The sequence below is a fragment of the Coregonus clupeaformis genome, unplaced genomic scaffold (genome assembly GCF_020615455.1).
Source record: "Coregonus clupeaformis isolate EN_2021a unplaced genomic scaffold, ASM2061545v1 scaf0227, whole genome shotgun sequence".
NCBI lineage: Eukaryota > Metazoa > Chordata > Actinopteri > Salmoniformes > Salmonidae > Coregonus > Coregonus clupeaformis.
In genome coordinates this window covers 49,057-74,213 of record NW_025533682.1, presented here as the reverse complement: position 1 = coordinate 74,213, position 25,157 = coordinate 49,057, and the positions used below count along the sequence as shown (strand labels likewise).

The 25,157-nt window shown below is 42.0% G+C and overlaps 1 protein-coding gene across 1 annotated transcript in view; it reads right to left on the bottom strand.

The window, feature by feature from the left end:
• Nucleotides 1-4,201: 4,201 nt before the first annotated feature.
• Nucleotides 4,202-25,157, bottom strand: part of LOC121546255 (myoD family inhibitor domain-containing protein) — a 30,760-nt gene continuing 9,804 nt past the window's right edge. Inside the window, exons 4-5 of the mRNA XM_041857399.2 lie at nucleotides 13,045-13,350; nucleotides 4,202-6,953 (exon numbers count right to left, since the gene is read on the bottom strand). Of these exons, the coding sequence (XP_041713333.1) occupies nucleotides 6,700-6,953; nucleotides 13,045-13,350 (560 nt within the window). The 3' untranslated portion in view covers nucleotides 4,202-6,699. The remainder of the gene's footprint in view (nucleotides 6,954-13,044; nucleotides 13,351-25,157) is intronic.

Here is a 25,157-nt window from a genome sequence, read left to right as displayed (position 1 = left end):
AACAAAGTACTGAGTAAAGGGTCTGAATACTTATGTAAATGTTATATTTCTGTTGTATGCTTCTTTTTTTGTTGCAAAAAAATCAAAAAAACGTTTTGCTTTATCAGTATGAAGTATTGTGAATAAGGTTGTAACGTAACAAAATGTAGAAAAAGTCAAGGGGTCTGAATACTTTCCGAATGCACTGTACTATGACGGTGCCACGCTGGAAGTCACGGAGCTCTTCAGTAGGGCCATTCTACTGCCAATGTTTGCTATGGAGATTGCATGGCTGTGTGCTAAATTTTAAAACACCTGAGAGCAACGGGTGTGGCTGAAATAGTACCGACCAGGACCAACCCTGCTTAGCTTCAGAGGAAAGCCAGCAATGGGATGCAGGGTGGTATGCTACTGAGCTGACGTCTTTGACTGTTCATTTTCAACAGTTCTTACTTTCGCCACTAGACGGTGATCAGACGATTTCTAGGGGTCTGTACTCCCGAAGTTGTTGACTGTTTTTGTCCTTGCCAGTTAGCTAGCAGTTCTCAGCTGTTAGCAGCCAATGGCTAGCAATTTCTCACTGGCGATAAAAACGGATTATTGCCGTCATTACTGAATTATTTAATGTAACAAATCAAACAAACCTCGTAACCAATTCATGGTAATTCATGGTAACATCATAAACAATTCATTTAAACCCGCCGTTTATTTAAAACAGGCATTTATTACCGCAAATGTGGGCCAATACCGGGCTATTAGAAAGGGACAGGCGGCTATTTGAGACTGCGTTTAATTTACGTTTTACAGTAGTCATTTGTAAAAAATAGAGAAGAGTAACAGCCCAAGGCAACTGCCCTGAGGGATACCGCACTGTACATATCTGATATTAGTGTCTGCATTAGTTAGTTATGTACCTTTGACAAGCATGGCATCATTACATGGTTGTAAATACCCTGAGTATAATGAGGCAAGCACTCAGCGTTCCAAACAAACTGTCAATCTCAACGAGATGACTTGGCCTCCAAGCCGTTCATTTAAGTGATGTTAAGAGCAAACAATCAAACCAGCGACCTGGGGAGAAAATACAACACATCCACATCAGCAAATGACGGGTAACAATAGTGACATCTAATTTATAGTTCAAGGACCGTGTACAAGCAAACAAACAGGCATTTCTGTTCCACACGTCCTTCTCAATTTGCCTCTCACACGGTCCATTGCCTTCGGAAGGGGAAAAAAGTTGAAAGTGCACAACTTTAGTCTGATGTCTCACTTGCAGTGCACAGGCCTGAGCCCACAGCCCACCAGTCTTAAACAACACCCCCCCAAACAAAGGACACAAGCTGACAAGCCTTGACACAAATGCTCCATTTACATGCACGCTTACTTACAGATACAACACACTGAGGGTGGGGTGGGTAGAAGGCTGTAACGGGTGGGGGGCACTTTGTGCAATCGAGGGGAAATTATTTGAAAACATCCAATGTGTATACTCTATTTCCTTCCATCCCTCCTTCCTTTCTTTCATTTCTTCCCTTTCTTTCTTTCATTCTCTCAGGCAGGTGTTGTCAGTCCCCACTTCACAGAGTCAAGAGGCAGAAACTTTGAACCTCTGCGCCCCATTCATCTGGCAGGTTTTGGGCTCAGCTCGTGATCTTTGTAAGCGCCGGGTGCTTGCCGTCTTTACATGTTGTCGGCAGCGCCTCCAGGTAACAGAGGGATTAAGCACAGTGAGATGCCCTCGTACAGCAGCAAAGCTTTTGTGAAGGGAGTCTTTAAATATTTAGGGTATGAGAAGAATGACACGTTGCTGCGCAAAATAGAATGAGAATACAAATCTTCTAACCTGGAAATCATTTACATTTAATTCCTGGGTGTCTGTTTTGTAGGTAACTGTGGTTTAGAAAAATTGCAAAAATTGCATTATTTTTTACAAGATAATACATTTGTTTGTATGACAGTGATATCCTGTGTGAGGTAATGGTGGAATATTTCTTGTTAAATATAACTGCGTTCATACATCATTAAATTCACATACATCAAATCACTACTACGTTAAAAATACATCTACAAAGGCTCAGATATCTAGCCATATCTATAAATAATCATCCATCAAAATGATAAAAACGGGCAAACTTTCTAATCTCAAACATCCCTTCGACGTGACTTCTCCACTATCTTTTCATCTTATTCCATCAATATGATTTTCATGTGTGCAGACTCGAGCCATATTCTCAAGCATTTTCATAACAAGCAAATAAACGTGGTTTCACCATTCTGGCCCTGTGTCAGAGTCAATTAACTTCTCCAGGTAATGACCCCATTTGCATAGTAAACCGGGCCCGTGTGTGTGAACCCTAATGGGGCCACTACCTGAGGAGATTAATTGAGAGTGACATGGCTTGAACTCCATTTTTTTTTTCTCTTTCTTGCTTACCCCCTCCAAAAGATCTGCCTCATATTAATTTTATACCGCGCTACAAGCCTAAATAGCGGGAGTCCTTCAAACTTTGACACGGGCTGTGAGAAGAAAGGACGTTGCTTGCATTATGCATCTTCACATCAGATGTTCGGAGCAGGTGCATCACCGGGCTGCATGGTGTTCCTCGCCTTGGCAGAGAATAAAATAATACTCCAGCTTCATCAGTGAAATGGAACACGAGATGTCTTATTACCAAACATGCTGCATCTCTGTTCTAATTACAAGGTAATGAGGTTTAATTTGCACGGGCTGAAAGGACAGAAGTACAAAAGCACAGACAAATACAGACAAATACACTGTAATGCTAAACAAAATGAAGAGTACTATAGCTGGAGCCATTTGGAAGACACGGCCCTATGTGGCAAATTGCCATGTAATGCACCCACCCTCATGTTCCTATCAAATGACTTGCATTGGATAGAATTACCGGTATGGTTGATCTTATCAATATGTGACTGAAGTCTACCTCTAATGTGAAAATGATGCAACTAAAAACACCATTAAAGCCCCGTCCCTTTATGTAATAAAAAGTGACTGTATAAATTTGTTCTCATGGCTAAGGGCAGAAGACATTCATTTTCTGAGTGACAATTCCCTCCCACCCAGAAAGAAGAGAGAAAGGAGAAAGAGCAAGAAAGAGAATGAGGGGTGGCAAGGCACTCTGACTTATTTAATATTGTAAGAGAGATGACCCCAGGTCCAAGAAGCGCCAAATTTCAAGACCGAAAACAGAAACAATGGAGGCGTCTTAATTGTGACATTACAGGCACTCGCACAGCCAGGAACAGAGGGGGACTGATTAAAAGGACGGTAAAGGTGGGTGACTTTGTGAAAAGGTCATCGCACACTTACACACCTGGGGTTTTCACGTATTTTCCTCTCAAAAAAGAGAAAGAAAAAAAGAGTGAAAGAAATAACTCCTATGTGATTATAGAGAAAGGAAAGGCTTTCGGGGGCCGGGGCCGATATTTTACAATGCATTAGTGAAATAAGATGGTAATTTCCTGGGCAGAAAATGACAAAAGGATCCTCCCTGTCTTTTAGCTTGCAGGGGGTTCGCCTGCCGTCATCACCCCATCTCCAGGTGGGCTGGGCGCGGGGGTTAATTGAGAGGTCAGGGCTGTGCTCTACCCGGCAGGAGGCCCGTGGTCTCCATGGTCCCTGCTGACCTCGCCGAGTGTTGGTGGCCGTGTTTCCATGTTCCTCCGCTGCGTCTACGTGAGAGGCGCTCTAACTACAGACTACCTATTGTCTCTGAGTGATGAATGGTGGGGAAGATGAAAAAGGCCGGTAGCGTAACAGGTAGAGTATCATAGGTTCTCTGGTCGGTGTTGTAGTCATACTACTGACCCCCCACATGACACACCGGTGTCATTTAATGTAACACTATAGATTGATAAAAAAATATAATATTATGCAATTTGAGGGATTATAGTAACTAACTGCCAACTAATAGAGTTGGTCAAAGTAGAGAGCACACAGACCTGACTTGGAGACCACCACACATTGACTGCTGCCCACCAAATAAGGATGTACAGTACAGATGACATATCTATAACATAATGATAGCCTACAAGCAGATCGGTTTGTGCTTTAGCCATATGTTCATCTCATGCCAATACAATGTAGTGACAAAACAGTTGGCTAAAGCGCCAACAGATCTGCTTCCATGCCAAGAATTGTTACACAATGGCTCATAGCAAATCTGAAGACAAGAGATAAGTACATTAACAACGTTCATACTTATTGTAATCTTTTTTTATTATTTCAAACATGATTCTGAATTAATGTATAACAACCTACAAAGTGTGTTGTATGCTAAATGCAGTGAAAAGAGGTCTTATAGAAGATGGGAAAAGGTGAAGACGGTACAGTATATCATATACAGATCAAGTAGACAGAATATAAAAACATACTACAGTTTGAGAAAAAAGATAAACACATGTAAATACTACTATGCTTGGAGAAGAAGTCTTCACATTATCTATAGTGTTGTTCCTGTTAATAGGACTGTATATCCAGAATAAAATATCCAGAGAAAGACTGTGTTAGTTAATCATACGAATATTAAGAGAGAGGTCTGCGGCTTATGTCTGCGGAGGTGTCCTTCCAACTCCTTTAAACATAATAACAATCCACCATTAGAGAAGTAGGCCTAAGATTTGACAGCACATTACCTTTAATGGTGTGAAGTGAAGGAACATTCCCATTTAGAAAAGCAACACACTAATGAGTCCCTGTGTTAAGTATCACTAAAACAACATCAAAGCAAATCTCTTCTTCGAGACTGAGAAAATGATTCACCACAAACTCAACTTGATACACAGAATTTTGTGCATTAGTTTAGGATTCTCTTCTCCTCTGAATCTGACAGCCCAGAATATTTCCTTATTGTGTTGTGAGTCATTCACTTGTAATCCAAAAGCCGCTTATGGCAAACAGGGTCAGCCATGTTTTAATTCCTTATCACTTTCTGTTTCTAAAGAGTGCATTTGAACAAGTAATACTGAGGCAGAATCCCAAATACATGCTAAATAACATCACAGAAGTAACAGTCGTACCGTACAGTATGTAATCAAAGTGAGTGTAAGACAGAGCAAATAATTGATTGTCAACAATATAAAAACATGATTGTCATAACATTTTGCTTTCTACAATGAGAAAATGTTGTGCAATTCACCAGTCGGACAAATTTCTTATCCCTTGCATATTCCAGGAAGCCAGTATTTCCAATGTATATCCAGTAAATTCACGGCTTGAAAGACTGACAGGTGAAAACCACGGTGAGAGTCTTTAGGATAGACTAAAACCATCATTTCCAACAATATGGCTTTAACATTGCGTGAGGGCGCGCGCTACAGTATAACTCAAATGTTCATTAATCATTAGTTATATCAGGCCAACAATCAGGAACAATCTGACAAGAATAATACTACTCATATCTGGAGTGAACTGCTGACGGAAGGCCTAAATCAAAATCTCCTCTGATCTAATAACAGCATACTCCAAAGCCTGACAACCCAGATGTCCTTTAACTCCACGTTAACCCTATAGTTAACCCTGCCTGTCATCCATCAACCCTTCTCAAAAAGAGATTTGTTGATATAGGTAGATATTTTGCTATTAGCAGAAGTTGAATCTCTCGTGGACAGACTACGTAACATAAATGGCATCGTAACATCTGTCAAAAGACTGAGATGTGACAACTAACAAGCAACAAAGATTTTAGTTCTGGGTGTACGAGATTAGCATTGGTTATACATAATGGAGCTCCATTTGTGCAGTTATGTAAGTAACTCAAGCACACTTGAATCCAAAAGACAACTAAAATGTGTCCTACAAAGCACGTACATTATTTACACAATTTAAATGATACAGAACAAAAACTGATATCTGGATTAAATACATTGTTAACAGAAAAGGTATACACTAATCTACCTGATTTAGTGCTGATCTTCAAACTTCCTTTACATTAAGCTTTTCAATACGTATCGTTTATCAAACTACAGTAGATACGGACTATACCTACGGCTGTCCTGATCTGTTGTTGCAAATTGTTCATGAATGTGTGTCTTGTAGTTCTTATACAATGCCTCTAATTTAAAGTGTATTAATATGAAAAGGAAAAACACATCCCAGAAACATCACATAAAGTTATTACAGTGTCATACAGATATACTGACTAAAAACACTAAAAGGCTGCTAAATATCAAGGTAAAACATGTATTCCTTTGGTTTAGTGTCAGGAATTGACATTTTGGTAGTGAAAAATAAGAAAACTTTCAGTCGGACAGTATTCCTGAAGTGATAGAGATGATCTTCCTATTCAATAAGGCATCTAAGGTAATACTTTTTAAAGAGCTGATTAACATATGTCAACATTAAACACACTTTGGTAAATTACATTTTCATATAACATGTTTATACTTGTGGTACGTAACAAAAGCATTTATAAACTATTTTTGGCCCCTGCTTGGCCATGTTGGCAGAGAGGCCCAGTGTAGATTAATACATCTCTCTGTGTGGGCTTATATCAAGAAGACACACACAAGCACTTGTACACACACACACACACACACACACATACGCGAACACACACACACACACACACACACACACCCACCCATTAGCCCACACACACTTTTCCTCTCTCCCTCCCTCTCTGCTGGAGTGTAAAGTACAGGTAGCAGTAGCACTACGGCCATACTTCCCAATCCCATCCCCCATCATGGTCCTTCCTATGTGGGGAAGCAGATGCCGCAGCACTCCATGCAGATCTCCAGGCAGTCGGAGGACTCGCAGCAGGCGTCCATGATGCCACAGTCCATGTCGTCGCAGGGGCAGTTGCAGTCGTCTCCCATGTCCTCAGCGCAGCAGCAGCAGCAGCAGGCCTCCGAGGTGCAGGTGCCACAGCTAGCCTGGGCCACCACCATGTTGCACAGGGACAGGAACTCACAGAACAGACAGGCCAGGATGCAGTGGACACAGCAGTCTGGGTCCAACACACACCATGTCCATAGAGACGGATGGAGGATGAAGGATGAATGAGAAACACAGAAAACCACACAAAGCATGATCAAATACAAAGAAAACAAACAGAAAACAAGAACAAAAGCCTATTAAAAGCCAGTGGGAAAAAATCTGATTAAAACCCCTGCCTGGAACAGAGCGAGTTAATCCCTGGTCCTTGGTAATCAGAAGCCTTGAGCAGGGCTCAAGCAGTTATACAGTCACAAATCAGACTGGCCAATTACGCCGACACGTACAGTATGATAATGTCCTAACAGTAAACAGGTCAATATAACAGACTCTCACTATTAACTGACAAAACAAAACAGATGAAACCACAGAATGAAATGGAACAACAGTAGTATATTCAATAGTAGAATATTGTATCTCTATGGATGAAACTGTGCCCATGACTGTGTGTGTATGTGTGTGTGTATTGTGTGGGCGTGCACCTGTGTGTGTGCATTCAGGTGCATAAAAGAGAGTGTAAGCTGCGTAGAAGGAGCAGACTAAGCAGGGAGGAGGAAGGAGAGCCAAAGGGAATCAGGAAAAATTCCAAAGGGACTCAATTCCACTTTTGAGTTGTGATTAGCAGCTTTCTGAATAATTGGGGAATTATCATGCAAATGCACAGACTTGATTACGTAAAGCTGATTAGCAAAGTCCGAATTCTTCTCCCTGGCAAATTGTTGTGCTAATGCTGCCGTTTTTCTCATCACTGATTAACATTGAACCTCTTTTTAGACCTTTTACGTGGCTGGGGAGCATGACACCAAATCACTGTTGTTTTCCAATGAACGGATGGAGAACCCTCCTCTCTGTTGTTTTATTTTATGGAATTTATTATTCCGTTTTTTGTTCAGTGGTGTTAAACATTTTACAGAATGTAAGTGATGTCATGCACTAACATCCGTTACATGAAAGTCAGCTGGTACACAGTAAAAACAAAAAATAGACAGACGGACAACAGATTTAAGCAAAACAATAAGTAAAGAACAGGTAGGATTAAAATAATCAAAGCACATGCAAGCAATTTAAACAACGTTAGTACAAAGATGATCTATTCAACTAAGTCCTGGGTACTAAGTCACAGATCTCCTCTGCCATAATGTTTTCTGTACCATGCAAGGATCTGAGAAGGCTCTCCCCACCACACCCTCCGGCCAGAACATGCACCTCTACACAAGGCCCAGCAGAGCTTGGGAGCTGCAAGACATGATATGGATGCAGAGAAATGCCAATACAAACAGAATTCATTTGCATAACTTTCATCAGACCATCAGCCTATCAGAAAGACAGGGCACCTTTTTGACTGGGTTTGAGGAAGAGAGCGAAGGAGAAGGAAAAGGGGAGAGGAATGCTGAATGCTCATGTTTGTTTAATCAAAGTCGTTTTTTTTCTCCTGTTCCCTCACACAGGCAGGCCGCAGAGCTTGACCAGTAGCGCTGTATCGGATACAAACCAGAGAATGCCAACATGAACGATACAATTGTGTTCCCCAAGATGTTTGAATGCTAATTATCATAGGCAACTACAACGGAGACACTTTAAAAGAAATGCTTCATATTTCAATATTTGAAACGATGACATTAAGTTATTAAAAAATATTAATTCATGATACTGTGCCTATACATATTGTGCACCGTATTCTAGCGCTTAAAGCTATTGTGTACTACTAGAGAAAGTGAAATGAGTAGAACTTTGCCAATGTCAAATGATGAAACCTAAAAGCATCTAAAACCTTGAAAGTAATAATAATTAAGCTAGCACCAGCACAGTACACTATGTTCTGATACAAAATGATCTAAATACTGTCCATAGCATCAAGTAGTTGGGGCATCTTAGTTAGCTATTCACTTGGATGTATAATTCAACAGCAGCGATTAGTGAGAGCCGTACAGAAGGGAGCGAGGAAGGGGGCGAGGGGGGCTGGGTCATGTACACAAGAACGCCAGACATCTCTCCTACCACAAAGAAAAATACGGCGCAAATTGACACCGCCTCAGTGAGAGAGCGTTCATGTTTAATGTCAGGCCGCGGCGAAAATGCCCAGATTCTGGAGGGCCAAAAACAGCAGCGAGCGCCTCAGAGGATATAGTTTGAGACATCTGGGAAAAAAACTCCAAAAGGCTCACATCAAAAAGAGGAACAGCATGACATAAAACAAGCTGGAATGGGTGCACACCATCGAGCCAAGCGAAAACATTCAAATGAAGAGAGACTGTTGGGTGGAGGGCCAGGATACTGCCTAGCTGCCTGCCCGGCACAGGGAGGGAGAGAGGGAGGGTGAGAGATAGCGATTGAGAGGAGAGGCCCACCCCATGCAGTAGTCTTTAGAGTGCAAGTCCATAATGCATGAATGAGGGTCAAACTTGTGGCTACGGGGAATATACACACAAACCAAGGTGTGAAGTTGGCGCAAAGAAAGCATTCCAATTCAGTCACCACAAAGGCCTTAAAAAGAATTGAATGGGACTTAAAAAGGAGCTCAAAAATCATATAATGGATTATACAACAAATAAAAACCTCAAAAAGGCCCCAACCGACCCCCAGCCTGAATAAAAGACGAGTGGTAAACGAGTCTTCAGTCAGTAGCGTCTACAGAACTGTTATCACAGCTTTATTTCTGTGCCAGAGAACATGTGCCAAGAATGCTCTGCTCTAGAATCCCCTGAGCTAGGTTCCCTTCTAGTGGAGCTTTATTTTTCTAGTGTTCATAGGGGCTGTTTAGTAGCTAATTTCACAGGCAAACAGATTATGGTAATCCATGTAAACATTCAAACACAACAGCTTGCTGTTTTCCGCCGGGAAATAAATACTTGAGTGTGAACATATTGATTTAGAAAACACAAGTCGAAAAATAACCAACACAAAAGCTGTAATGAGACAGACTTATTGAACTGTTGCTGCTATTTTTCTTTGCCAATTAAGACGTGGAAGAAAAACATGACCCCTGTGGAATACATCATTGGTGAATATTTAACTCGTATCATACCTTTTATTTATAGGGAACTCTTTCACTTGTCAACCTTAGCCCTACCATTAATCTGCTGCATATGTCAAATAGCTTAACCTTGGTGAAGACAAACAATCTCAAATTCCCCAATCCATATAAAAACACATTTACAGTGAGCTCCAAAAGTATTTTGTTGTTTTGGCTCTGTACTCCAGCACCTTGGATTTGAAATTATACAATGACTATGAGGTTAAAGTGCAGACTGTCAGCTTTAATTTGAGGGTATCATTCAGGACTAGCATCCACATTAATGAAGAAGTGTTTAGAAACATTCTGTTCTTATTTACAATAAAAGTGACTCCAAAATGACACAATACATTATTTACCATTAATTTCTATTGGGCACAAAATAATCTGAAACATAACCAAAACAAACAGCAAATGCATCCAAAAAGTTTGTAGGAGTCACAAGCTTGATGTAATCATTGTGTGCTATGAATACACATAAGTGAATTTTGTCCCAATAGTTTTGGTCCCCTGAAATGGGGGGCCTACAGTGAGTGAAAAAAGTATTTGATCCCCTGCTGATTTTGTACGTTTGCCCACTGACAAAGAAATGATCAGTCTATAATTGTAATGGTAGGTTTATTTGAACAGTGAGAGACAGAATAACAACAAAAAAATCGAGAAAAACGCATGTCAAAAATGTTATAAATTGATTTGCATTTTAATGAGGGAAATAAGTATTTGACCCCCTCTCAATCAGAAAGATTTCTGGCTCCCAGGTGTCTTTTATACAGTTAACGAGCTGAGATTAGGAACACACTCTTAAAGGGAGTGCTCCTAATCTCAACTTGTTACCTGTATAAAAAGACACCTGTCCACAGAAGCAATCAATCAATCAGATTCCAAACTCTCCACCATGGCCAAGACCAAAGAGCTCTCCAAGGATGTCAGGGACAAGATTGTAGACCTACACAAGGCTGGAATGGGCTACAAGACCATCGCCAAGCAGCTTGGTGAGAAGGTGACAACAGTTGGTGCGATTATTCGCAAATGGAAGAAACACAAAAGAACTGTCAATCTCCCTCGGCCTGGGGCTCCATGCAAGATCTCACCTCGTGGAGTTGCAATGATCATGAGAACGGTGAGGAATCAGCCCAGAACTACACGGGAGGATCTTGTCAATGATCTCTAGGCAGCTGGGACCATAGTCACCAAGAAAACAATTGGTAACACATTATGCCGTGAAGGACTGAAATCCTGCAGCGCCCGCAAGGTCCCCCTGCTCAAGAAAGCACATGCCCGTCTGAAGTTTGCCAATGAACATCTGAATGATTCAGATGATAACTGGGTGAAAGTGTTGTGGTCAGATGAGACCAAAATGGAGCTCTTTGGCATCAACTCGCCGTGTTTGGAGGAGGGGGAATACTGCCTATGACCCCAAGAACACCATCCCCACTGTCAAACATGGAGGTGGAAACATTATGCTTTGGGGGTGTTTTTCTGCTAAGGGGACAGGACAACTTCACCGCATCAAAGGGACGATGGACGGGGCCATGTACCGTCAAATCTTGGGTGAGAACCTCCTTCCCTCAGCCAGGGCATTGAAAATGGGTCGTGGATGGGTATTCCAGCATGACAATGAGCCAAAACACACGGCCAAGGCAACAAAGGAGTGGCTCAAGAAGAAGCACATTAAGGTCCTGGAGTGGCCTAGCCAGTCACCAGACCTTAATCCCATAGAACATCTGTGGAGGGAGCTGAAGGTTCGAGTTGCCAAACGTCAGGCTCGAAACCTTAATGACTTGGAGAAGATCTGCAAAGAGGAGTGGGACAAAATCCCTCCTGAGGTGTGCAAACCTGGTGGCCAACTACAAGAAACGTCTGACCTCTGTGATTGCCAACAAGGGTTTTGCCACCAAGTACTAAGTCATGTTTTGCAGAGGGATCAAATACTTCTTTCCCTCATTAAAATGCAAATCAATTTATAACATTTTTGACATGCGTTTTTCTGGATTTTTTTGTTGTTATTCTGTCTCTCACTGTTCAAATAAACCTACATTTAAAATTATAATGTGATCATTTCTTTGTCAGTGGGCAAACGTAGAAAATCAGCAGGGGATCAAATACTTTTTTCCCTCATTGTATGTACAAAAAGTGCTGTAATTTCTAAACGGTTCACCCGATATAGACGAAAATACCCTCAAATTAAAGCTGGCAGTCTGCACTTTAACCTCAGTCATTGTATAATTTCAAATCCAAAGTGCTGGAGTACAGAGCCAACATAACAAAAAATGTGTCACTTTCCCAATACTTTAGAGCTCACTGTATCACATATTTCACACTTATCATCTATCTTATTTTTTCTCCTTCTTCCTCTATAAGACAAAGCGAGCGGACTCAGAGACGAGGCGATGATAAGCAGGGAGCAGCAGGCAGGTTAGATAATGGATAGCAGATAACAGATAGCAGACAGCTGTTACAAGGTAAAAAGAGAATGTGTGTGTGATTCACAGATGGACAGAGCCACTGTTAATGAGGAGCCACAGTCGGGCTGTAGACTGGAGGACAGACCCATGCAGAGGGAGGGAGGTGTGGAAGGAGGGATGCCACTTCGCAGGCACCCTGGGCAGCTCAGCCTCATTAGAAGGTCACACCTTGCTGACCATTAGTCATTCAGAACACCAATCACCTTCATTACTGCACTCACCTCCGCACAACACCTTAGAAAATGATGGTTCCCCCTGAATTCTAAAATACATCCTTTCAGTTGTTGTTGAGGAAAATAAAGCCATATTAGGCAGGCCTTGACCAATTTCATCATTAAAATAAGAGAACTGAGAGAATCTGTCAACTTTTGACCGTCTATTCTGTCCCCTCGACAAATGGCATGTTAAATGGTGGAAGACCTGCACTAAAGGTGTTGATGAAGTGTTAGGGGACAGTCAAGCCAAGCAGATGAGGGAAGTGTGTGTTCATTGTGTGATTAGTGTGTGAGTGACTCTAATGACCTGAAGTTGGAGCACAGTACTTACCTCCTGGTGAGAGTGTGTGTGTGTTCTATATAAGACAGAGTATTTGTGTGTACAGTCGGCGCCCAGTACTAATAACTCACCCTCTGGCAGCGTCCCAGGCTTCTGGGATCCGGTGGAGCTTCCTTTACTCCGTCTGCTGCTGTCGCTGTTGACCGACAGACTGGAACGAAGCTGGCTCTGCATCTTCTGGGAGACGCCGGGCGATGGGTGCTGCTTCCTGTGCTGCTCTGCCCCACAGGAACATTTCCGGTGGATTCCATCGCTGTTACTCAGGCCGGTGGAGGATTGGTGGCCATTTTGACTCCTGGCAGAAGCAGCATCTTCTCCTCCCTCGTCGGGCTCTCCCTGCGCAGAGGCGGTTGGCTGGGGCAGCGGCTGAGGTTGAGCTGGACGGGAAAGGTTATTTAAAAAATGTTACACTCCTCTCTTTTCAGTTCGAGAGCACTTACTGTGCTTTCAGCATGTAGCATGTTTGACTGAGAACATCGCATTTATTCTCTACTAAGATTTTATAGCTAGATTCTGGGTTTGAGGAGGATGTTTAGAACGTTCAAGGTACTGACTGTCTTTGTTATGTTGTGTGTTCATGACAAGTATCAAGTAAGTCACTTAAGGTAACTTTTTTGTAACCCTCAAGATTTCTTGTTTTGATCTTTTCATACCATCAGAACAGATACGGGAATCCCGAGGCTAAACCTTCAATAACTCTCCTTTTTAGTACTGCCATTATGGAGCCTTAACAAATAAAGGAGCACAGAAGAGGATTACAACCCTCACACAGCCACATGATCACACAGTACAGTATCCCTGTAGGTGAACAGTGAGGGAACAAGCGTTTTCTTGGAGCAGCACCCAGGTGAGTTAAGAGAAAGATGGAGAGAGAGAGAGAGACTGATCCTGCATTCCTGCCTCTGCTACAGTAGTGTAGTGATTTAGCTTCCCCTTTCTCAAAGCTCTGGCTCTTTACACTCTTACAGTCGCTCCACGTGTGACAGGCAGCAGCCAGCCATGAAGAGTCAACCACCGAAGAATGAACGTCGGGCCATCTGATAAAATAAAGGGAGCGGTGACATTTCCAGTGGAAGAAGGGGAAGCGACTCCTGCACATTCAGCTCTACAGGGAGCTAGCTCCTGCATTACCTTCCATCTGCACCGGAAAGGAAAGCAGAGAGAAGTAGCAGCATGGTGACTTATTGATCTCCGTTGAATTATTCATCTCTTTTTTTGTGTTTCTCCCTCGTTCTTTTTTTCCCTTTTTCTTACAAACTCTGCATTTTAGGGTGCGAGTGCTGTATTGTACAAGTGGCGGCCCGTACGGCAATACAACAATCACAGGGGAACTTTTTGTTGGCGACAGCCACACGATCTAGTGTTGATTTGTAGAGTGCTACTACTGTACCTGAACTTCTCCAAGTCAAAGTGGATGCACCAAACAGCGGTCTGAATATGCCCGTTCTTTCTTTCCTGTGTGCTCACCAACTAGTGCAATTACTGTTAACAAGAGAAAGGAAAATCGAGTTCTAGCCCACCTCTTTTTTACAACACACTCTCAGCACCCAGGGAGACCTCTCTGACGAGAATGTAGATGTAAAACAATGCAATTAAAAACAGACACTGCTTTGTCTCCTCGTACAGTGGTCCGCACGCTGCCTCTATAAACAAATATAGACTTTTGGGATCAGGTTTCCATGCAATTTGAATTAGACAACTGGTTGGCACAAAGGAGAATTCATTATGTTCCGATATAAACCCAGGATGATGGATTTGACAGCTTTTTACGTGACATTGTTAGCAAAACTACGGATGGCTAACAAGGAGATTCAACAATTGCTGTTGTTTTCTTTCGCCATATCCACATGTAACTTGTGAAATATCAACTTTGTTCTTACATAGTGAACATCAACAATCTATTCTGTAATAAGGCACATTTTGTAACAGTGGAATTCAGAATCGGCAGCGAACACACCATACTATAACCAGTACAAAAGTTATCTTAAACTGGCCTCCCGAGTGGCGCAGCGGTCTAAGGCACTGCATCGCAGTGCTGAGGCGTCACTACAGCCTCTGGTTCGATCCCAGGCTGTGTCACAGTCGGCCGTGACCGGGAGACCCATGAGGCGGCGCACAATTGTCCGGGTTAAGGGAGGGTTTGGCTGGCCGGGATTTCCTTGTCTCATCGTGCTCTACTAACTCCTTGTGGCGGGCCGGGCGCCTGCAAGCTGACTCCGGTCGTCAGTTGGACGGTGTTTCCTCCGTAACATTGGTGCGACTGGCTTCCGGGTTAAGCGAGCAGTGTGTCAAGAAGCAGTGCGGCTTGGCAGGGTTGTGTTTCGGAGGACGCATGGCTCCCGACCTTCGCCTCTCCCGAGTCCGTAGGGGAGTTGCAGCGATGAGACAAGACTAACGACCAATTGGATACCACGAAATTGGGGAGAAAAAGGGGTAAACGTTTTTTTATTTATAATAAGTTATCTTAAGCTCAATAGCCTTTACTGAAGTATGTAGGCAGGCCTATGTGACGCCACATTCTGGCCTAAAAGACGACACTTGCCTATGAAATAAATTACCCATAGCAGCTGGTGTAATAAAGCAGTCTCTTTTCTCATACAGAGGTCATGGAGGCATCCACAAACGACCAACCCACACCACAGTCTGTCTATTCTCTGCCTCAGCCAGCATAATTACCTTTCCCTTTGGAGAAAGTCAAGCTTTCAATTTACAAAGTATAAATTGTTATTAGGAAACCACTGCATAAAAAAAGCAGTGGTTTGGGTTTCTGACACACTAGAAAGCCTAGAAAGTGGTTCAAGTGCGAGCCTGTGAAGACACATTTCGAGGTACAGGTTCCCAGTCTCTCTGGCAAATAGTTTTATTTTTATCCAGAGAAGGCAATGGGAGACTAAGATGAATGAACAGGAACAGGGTAATATTCATAATCATTGATCACAGTAATGATGATCCTGCCAAAGATGATGACATGATGAACCATGCAACCACACTGAACCAAGTAGAATATACGGTATAACTCCTTCTGGTAATAATAGAGACATAGAACAAGCAGCAACAGACAATATCAACTTGGATAACAATTGTATACTCTATAGATCGGGTATACAATATAAATGCCTATGTAATATAAATGCACTGCAAAGTCAGTGTTCCTATCTGGACAAGAAAACATATCTCCCATAAAAAATGAACAACTCCCACACGTTTAAAAAATCATAAGCGATTAAAATTGAACAGTGTGTGGTTTACCACAAAAACCTGTTCGGAGCTGGTGGAAATACACAACCTGACAGATCGCATTAAAACACCATGTTTAGGAGAGGAAAAAACACTTCAAATTGGACTTCTAACCACCCTATTTCTAACACATCAACAACTGTTGAGAGTGTACATTTGTAGTTGAATAATACATGGAGTATTCCTCTACACAGGCTGTCAAACATATCACCGGGAACTGGGGGTGAGTGGTTCTTGACTGTCTAAGCAGCATCCCAATTTGGTCCCTTGTATCTGACAGGCTCAAATATCTTGGGAGCATTTTTAAAAAGGCCAGTGTATGATGGATTCATGAAGAACACACAAATATAATTGCCATTTGTCACCAAGTCTTCAGCGAGTAGTACCCCACGCCATGGGGACCGCAGCGCCAATGCGCCTAGAGAGCACTACGGTCTGTGTGCGGGATCGCTCTGTATGTAAAACTGTGTATAAACATCAACTTTTTTTTGTGGGGCAGAAAATAGGTCCTATAGGAAGAATTCAAAATCGCACCCAAAAAACACAAGGAGTATATTTACATTTACATTTTAGTCATTTAGAAGACGCTCTTATCCAGAGTGACTTACAGTTAGTGCATACATTATTATATATATTTTTTCATACTGGCCCCCCCGTGGGAAGTATATCACATGGACCCACCAGGAAGACACAGGTATATTTATGAACATCAACTCAAATGTGCTGTATAAACAGTAATTCTAAAATAGTACAGGTACCGGAAATATAACTAAGAGGTCAAAACAGGGCAGCTTGGAAATTCTAATTTGCACATTACTACACTGTAAGTCATACACGTAAGGCAGGAGCTGGATTGGAGTGAAAACTAGAGCGCTGTGTTTCTATGGCTCAAGCCTTTTTAATTTTAAGAGAGAGAGAGAGAGAGAGAGAGAGAGAGAGAGAGAGAGATCTGTTTGCAGAGACCTATTAGGATGCCTGTCATAAGGAACATACATAGTTATTCAAATGACACATGTCAGCAGGCTAAACAGATCCATCCAGCCCCATCTCCTAATAGCTAGCCAGATACACCATGCTTGTGGTTTGTGAGTCAAAATGCACTGTGGAATGCACTGTGGAAAGTGGAATACTCACAGGAAAAAAACAGACAAATATTATAAGCAAGATGTAAACTAATCCAACAGGAGCATTTCTTTCTAAATCAACTTGTTTGTTTATCTTCGTAACCATTACAGTACATATTATAAACATGTCTCCTATACATGTTCTGGCCGTATACCTGGTTGATCGAAATGCTAATTTGTGAATGTGCCAATGACCTAGCAGCGGTCTCATCATCCCCTAAACAGCCTGGGGTGGTGTTTCCCCTCCTAACAAACAGCCCTGTAATGTCTGGCTGGCTGGGCAGCTCAATCCAAAGGGATATATTTTCTCATTAGAAATTATACATCTCCCATTCCCATATTTATAGACTCAAAACCAGGGGAATTATATGTAGAGAAGAGGGGGAAAAATAGGACCATGAATGTTATTACAAAGGCTCTGATTAAAATGTTCCTTCGGCATATCAATGCTCATTTACGGTTTGACCTTCCAACTCCGTGACAAGGACTTTCTTTATTGTGTCGGAGGACAGGTTGTTAGAAGGGACAAGCAATGTCAGAATCATCATGAATTGTCCTTTCGACTATTCCAACTCAACACAACCCAGGCTGTGATCATTGTACATGCAAATATCAGGCGTACAAATTGCATTTGAATTGCATTCAAATTGATTAAATAGAAAATCTAGCGTGAAAATGTTGCTGAGTGTTAGGGTGCTGTAGCTTAGAATAGCCTGGATAAGCTAGTCCAACTAGCCTAGTCTAACTGTAATTAATGGAGACAGACTAGCATTCACCATAACATTTAGTATAGCATGAAGACATTCAACACATGCAGCGTAACAGGAAAATGAATCTTGCTTCAATAGAATAAAACATGTGACAATCGTGGTTGTCGTGGTAATGTCAGATCACTCCTATACTAAAAAAGTAACCTTCCAACTGATCACACACAGCTCTATTTATCTTAGCCTAGTGACGATAGGCCATCTGTGCTTGTTGAGGAAACTAAATTACCTTCTCTGATAGGATACTCTTTCAGCAGGATGTGAGATGTTATGTGACAGAACTGTTGTAACTCAATTAGACCGCCTATCCTCTATTCTGAGGGTATTGTATAATATAGCATCTCATTCCTGGAGAAACAACCATATCTACGCTCATGTCTTATTTTCCTGCCGTTTTGAATGAGGAAAGTCACTATTACTCAGCTGTTTTTCACCGTGGCACACTTAATTATTTGTGACAAATTATCATTCAAATTTGGTTCTTCAAAATGTAACCTGCTGTAGTGATCTGACACTTGAGTGTTTTAATTTTCTGAACCATTCCTCTTTTATTTTTTTCCCCCAGTCTCTTTCCTTCCCTCTTTTAGACTGCCCCTCTCACGCTCTCTTGATAACAATGACAAGGAAAGCAGGGCGTCTGGGATTTACTAACTTCAAATTTGGTAATTTCGCCGCTGATTGAGGGAAAAAATAACCCCTTTGGACTTTGTTCTGCTTAATTACATTTTACAGTGGAGAAAGCAACTTGAAAGACAAGAGCTTGATTCGACAACCTGAACCTTTCAGGCGCTCTTGGGGAAGGTGGAGGCTATCATCAATTATCCTTCGATTTCAAAACGGAACATTTGGCGAGATGAATATGTCTGACTGCTATCTAAATCATTAAAAACACCCAATGAGATGCCATTTTCTCTTAAATTAATCACATTGAGAGGAAAATCATTCACATTGCACAAAAGGCAAAAGCGCACAGGCATTGAAGTTCTTCTCTTTTCCCCTCTTGTGTTGTGTGGAATTTGGTGTGCTGCTAATTTGAGTAGTGCTAATGTAGCATAACAGAACAGATCAAGGACATCCACCACAGCCTTAAAACCTGAGCGCTGCTGAATGACACTAAATGCAGTCTTTTCTCCCTCCATTTCTGTCTTAAGCTTTATCAAATCCCAATTTTTCCCCAATCTGTTTCCATCTGAGACCAAAAGAGGAATGTAGTAAAATCAAATGTAAAAATGTCTTCACAAGTTTGAGAAAGTGCACATCTTGCACAGATTTAGGCTTTACACAGGCAGCTACCACATTTTCTAGAAAGATCAATTATGACGTGACTCAGAGCAGGCCTAGGGGAGCTGCCAGACTCCAAGCTCGCAGAGTGCTCCACCCTCTCTCTGACGACTCAAAACCAAAACTAAGCAACAGAGAAGTGGAGTGAAGAGAGGGAGGGGGGATGAGGAGAACGGGGAGTATTTTCAGTTTCAGTTCAATCGATGACTCACAGATTCCACCAATTTCTAAATCTCTATGCTGAAGTTAGCTACAAGTTCCACAGGAAACTGACTTGTTTGAAATTCAAACGGGGCACAATGCATCTGGAGGGAGGGCATTGCAGTACTAACAGCACTGGAGAGGAGGACAGATGCATTTCAAATCAACACACAGTAACAACAAAAAACGACAAAAGAAACTTGGCAAAACTGAGCAGTCCATAACGGCCAGCCAATATAGGGTCTGTATGGGGCCGTCAGTCTATAAAAAAATATCTATAGACATGGTACCTTTATTTGCTCAGTATCAATCTGAGCATTAACCAAAGCTAATGGGACAGCTGTGGGTCAATGGTCTTTGTCTTCAGAGGTGCCAATCAGGGCCTTAAGCTGTGTGATCAGACTAGGGGACAGAGGTGCTAGTCTGCCTCTGAGTGGGTTTTTAACGGAGACGGCCGTATTGATTTCAGCTCTAGCCGGGGAACGCCGTCTGCACTGTGTCTGAATGGAGCCAGCCCAGCCGGGTCCCCAGTCACAGTCCAGTGATCAGAGCCCTGACAGAATGACCTACCAGAGAGGTGGTGAACCTGCAAACACGATGGGGGCACAGGAGGGGCAACATCACTAGAGATCTCTGTAATAGAAAAGGGTTTTAACCTTAATGTTGGAGCCAAAACCCTGTTAGAGGCCAAGTAATCCCCCCCTGCACCACTCTCATTTGATGTGGGCCCCCATGTGTGTGTGTGAGCTTTCCTTCTCTCTTCTCCAAGGCACTACCCCTGTGCTGTGTTGTGGGGTTGGTTTGGGAGCCAACAGAGTGGAGCTGCACTAGGGCATTGCTGTTCAGGGAATGCAGCAGAGCCTTTGTAGTAGAGTTGATATAGTGGAGCTCTATGGACACCTGCTCTGACTGCTCCAAGAAGACAGGTAAACTAGGGAATGAGATCTAGGCCAGTGTGTTTTACTATTATTAGAAAACTGACAATAATTTGAATGTGTTTGAGTATTCAAATCCTTCCTCCAACACTGCAAAACAATCAATATTTCGTTCTCCATAGTCTTTGTTTCTTTCGTTCTCCATAGCCAATAACCTTGTGTTTGAATTATGACGGTGATATCTGATATCCCACACATTAGAAATACTTGTGTATGAGATTTCAGTACATAAATGGATGGTACACGAACTGACTTCTTGGAAAGGTGGCCTTTGGAAAGTATTCAGACCCCTTGACTTTTTCCACATTTTGTTACATTACAGCCTTATTCTAAAATTGATTAAATAAAAATCCTCAGCAATCTACACACAATACCCCATAATGACAAACAAAAAACCCAGAAATAACTTATTTACATAACTATTCAGAGCCTTTGCTATGAGACTCAAAATTGAGCTCAGGTGCATCCTGTTTACATTGATCATCCTTGAGATGTTTCTACAACTTGAATGGAGTCCCCCTGTGGTAAAGTAAATTGATTGGACATGATTTGGAAATGCACACACCTGTCTATATAAAGGTCCCACAGTTGACAGTGCATGTCAGAGCAAAAACCAAGCCTTGAGGTCAAAGGTATTGTCCATAGAGCTCCGAGACAGGATTATGTCAAGGCACAGATCTGGGGAAGGGTACCAAAACATTTCTGCAGCATTGAAGGTCCCCAAGAACACAGCGGAAGTTTGGAACCACCAAGACTCTTCCTAGAGCTGGCCGCCTGGCCAAACTGAGCAATTGGGGGAGAAGGGCCTTGGACAGGGAGGGGACCAAGAACCCGATGGTCACTCTGACAGAGCTCTAGAGTTCCTCTGTGGAGATGGGAGAACCTCCCAGAAGGACAACCATCTCTGCAGCACTCCACCAATCAGGCCTTTATGGTAGAGTGGCCAGACGGAAGCCACTCCTCAGTAAAAGGCACATGACAGCCCGCTTGGAGTTTGCCAAAAGGCACCTAAAGACTCTCAGACCATGAGAAACAAGATTCTCTGGTCTAATGAAACCAAGATTGAACTCCTTGGCCTGAATGCCAAGCGTCACGTATGGAGGAAACCTGGCACCATCCCTACGGTGAAGCACGGTGGTGGCAGCATCATGCTGTGGGGATGTTTTTCAGCGGCAGGGAGACTAGTCAGGATGGAGGCAAAGATGAACAGAGCAAAGTACAGAGAGATCCTTGATGAAAACCTGCTCCAGAGCGCTCAGGACCTCAGACCGGTGCAAAGGTTCACCTTCCAACAGGACAATGAACCTAAGCACAAAGCCAAGACAACGCAGGAGTGGCTTCAGGACAAGTCTCTGAATGTCCTTGAGTGGCCCAGCCAGAGCGCAGACTTGACCCGATCAAATATCTCTGGAGAGACCTGAAACCGGCTGTGCAGTGACGCTCCCCATCCAACAGAGCTTGAGAGGATCTGCAGAGAAGAATAGGGAAAAACTCCCCAAATACAGCTGTGCCAAGCTTGTAGCGTCATACCCAAGAAGACTCGAGGCTGTAATCGCTGCCAAAGGTGCTTCAACAAAGTACTGAGTAAAGGGTCTGAATACTTATGTAAATGTGATATCATTATTTTATTTGTAATAAATTAGCAACATTTCTAAAAAACTGTTTTTGCTTTGTCATTATGGGGTATTGTGTGTAGATTGATGAGGGGGAAAAAACTATTTAAATCCATTTTAGAATAAGGCTGTAACCTAACAAAATGTGGGAAAAGTCAAGGGGTCTGAATACTTTCCGAAGGCACTGTATCAAATAATTTCACTTAAGTATTTTCAATCTCTCTTTTTTTGTTTAAAACATCCACAATGAATAGGCTTCAACACTTCTGGAAATGCTAATTGAATGCTTGAAATTTCCCATATGAAATCCATCTACAGCAAGACAATGAGGAAATAATTATCACAGAGGTAGAATTACAATGGCCATTTTAATCAACCCCTGTGCTACCATTTCACCCTATTTATACTGTTTTTGATTCCATGATCCACTGGTAAGTAATCACTTGAAAATTATGCCTCTGTTTTAATGGGCTCTTGCTTTAGACATTTTTTCAGTAGAGACGGGTGTCTACTGGATTACAATAAAGATTTAGCTCTTAGGTAACAACAACCATGCTGTTCTTTTTGGCAGAAATACTAGCACAAAAACTAGACAAAGCTAGCACAAAAACTAGACTAATTTTTTTAATACTGATGATATATGAAAGTTTCTGAAGTTTACAGGATCTTACCCTGTATACTAGGGTGTTACATTTTGTATGTGGGTCTAACTCATCTTTACACTACACAAAACAATGACGATTCCTGGATATCCCACTAATTTCATAGATGCTATATTGAGGCATCAATAAGCAAGAAGAAAGCTCTTCTGCAACATCCACCAGCGAAGCAACAATTCATTGACATACATCTACCATTGGAAGTGTCAAATATTAACTTCCTAAAGGTGATTTCTGCACCCGGGTAATAACCTTGAAGCTTCCAGAGTAAAAGCACAATCAGGGATTCACACAAAGGCCACACTAATGTATTTCTTTTCAAGGCGACAGCCATGTTATTTGACCTCACGACTTCACTTCAGAATTTCCCTCAAGATAAAAAAAATAAAATCAGTTCAGCAGCCAGGGTTCTTCTTTATCCATGGCGAGAGCACTTCAACTATTTGACAATCACATTGAATAATGTGGCGATTAAACACCTAAAACTGGCGTTAGGTCATGGCAATTTATTTAAGGCCCGGGCCTGCAGAGCCAAAGCCCTGTTTGGAGGAGATATCAGCTGAGTGTATTCCCCTAGAGGCCGAGCCACACAAAACCCTGCTAGCTGCCACATACTGGGGCCTTATAGTTGAAGGGCTCTGACAAGAAATAGTGACCTGAACATACATGACCTTCACGTTTTGCATATTAAAGGTCAGAAATAACTTGAGCTAAATAACACAAGTTTAACTGTTAAAGAGTAACATTAATGAAAACCAGATGTTTTAGGCTAAGTTGTAGTGAAACACGTCAATTATGGTCTTCATTTTAACAGTTTGTTGCAAAAGTGATATATTTTGGTCTTTTAGTAGTAAATCTAGCTCTTTTTGCCCCTAGCGGTTCAACTCTACCATTGAAATCGTGATGTAGAGGCACCTTGAGAAGGTGCCTCTATGTCATCTCAAGGGAGGGGTTCAGTATGAAATACACTATTTTCTAGATGAGCTGGGTGGTACCACCTCAAGGCTTACTATATTTGGCAATGGTCTTGGTAAGTGGAGTGTGCCAATATATTTTGCATGATGCTTCCTTGACTACTGACGTTACACAAAATTCAAAAGGCAGTATGGCACATTTCCACATGACCAAATTCAAAATTTTTGCTTAGTTTCATACATCTATGTGCTTTTACAAATAAAAAAAACAGGCTATGATGATTATACGTTTATATTCGTAGCTACATCCATCGTCAAAAGACCGATGACAATGGTGGTCATGCCAACTATTTTTCCCAATCGCTATGACTGGCACAGTCTGCTAAAACAGTTGGCTCATAGTTCACTGGTTGTGAGTTCTAACCTCACAAGGGGCAGATATTTTTCCTGTGCCCATATACTATTAATTCTGAAAAGTGAAACCATACCTGTGAGAGGGGTCGCCCTGGTAGTAGTTGTAGGTTTTTATACAGTACCCAAGACCAATCTGAGAGTTAATTTGACCATTGGAAAAAGAGCTACTGCATAAATACTGCAATGCGGGTTGGATTGAATTGAGCCCCTAATTTTCATTTTGAAGGTGATGATTGCACTTTTCTTCCCAAAGCAATAACGCAATAAATGTGAGTCCACATTTCATTATATATTTTTTGTGCCCCATGGGCGATTCGAACTTACACCGCAGGTGGCAATAGATAAAGAACTCAGCGCCTTACCACTGTGAGCCAACTGTCCAGAGCCTTATATAATCGCAATACACAGAATTGTATTATCAGAGTGTGCCAGTGGACTTCTGGTAACTATGCTTTAGTGAGAAAGTGTTGGGATCAGGTACAACTAAGTTTTCCCACCCGCAAAATTAATATTTATGAGCAACTTCTCACCTGAATGCATTTCTTTTTTTTAAGGGGTTGGGCAAAGGCTGAAAGTGGGGTTGGAAGATACCCTTTAAGACAGAAATAGACAACACGTTCAAATAACAAGCGGCAGTTTTTCTGTTTTGATTCAGGCTAATAAAAACAACAGACCCAGACAGATCACATGCAGCATAGGGCACCCAACAACTTGGAAATCGGACAGAGGGAGGAAAGAAAAAGGAATAAAATGGCACTATGTTGTCAGTCAGATGATTCCCTACCGATTTCCTGTTTCAGTAAGCGAGGGCTTCATTACAATCAACCAGACCTGTTCAGTGCTCATCAGTTCCCTCGGCCTGGATGTCTAACATTGCATTCTGTAAGCTTACTGTATATTCAAAATATTTCTATTTACATTCAATTTGCTAAACAAGCCCTCTATACACAGATTTGGTTTTTATCATTATTTTAAGTGATTAAAACATGTTCCTGCACCTTTCGCTCAAAATGAGATTTGTTGTCCCAAACACAGTCTG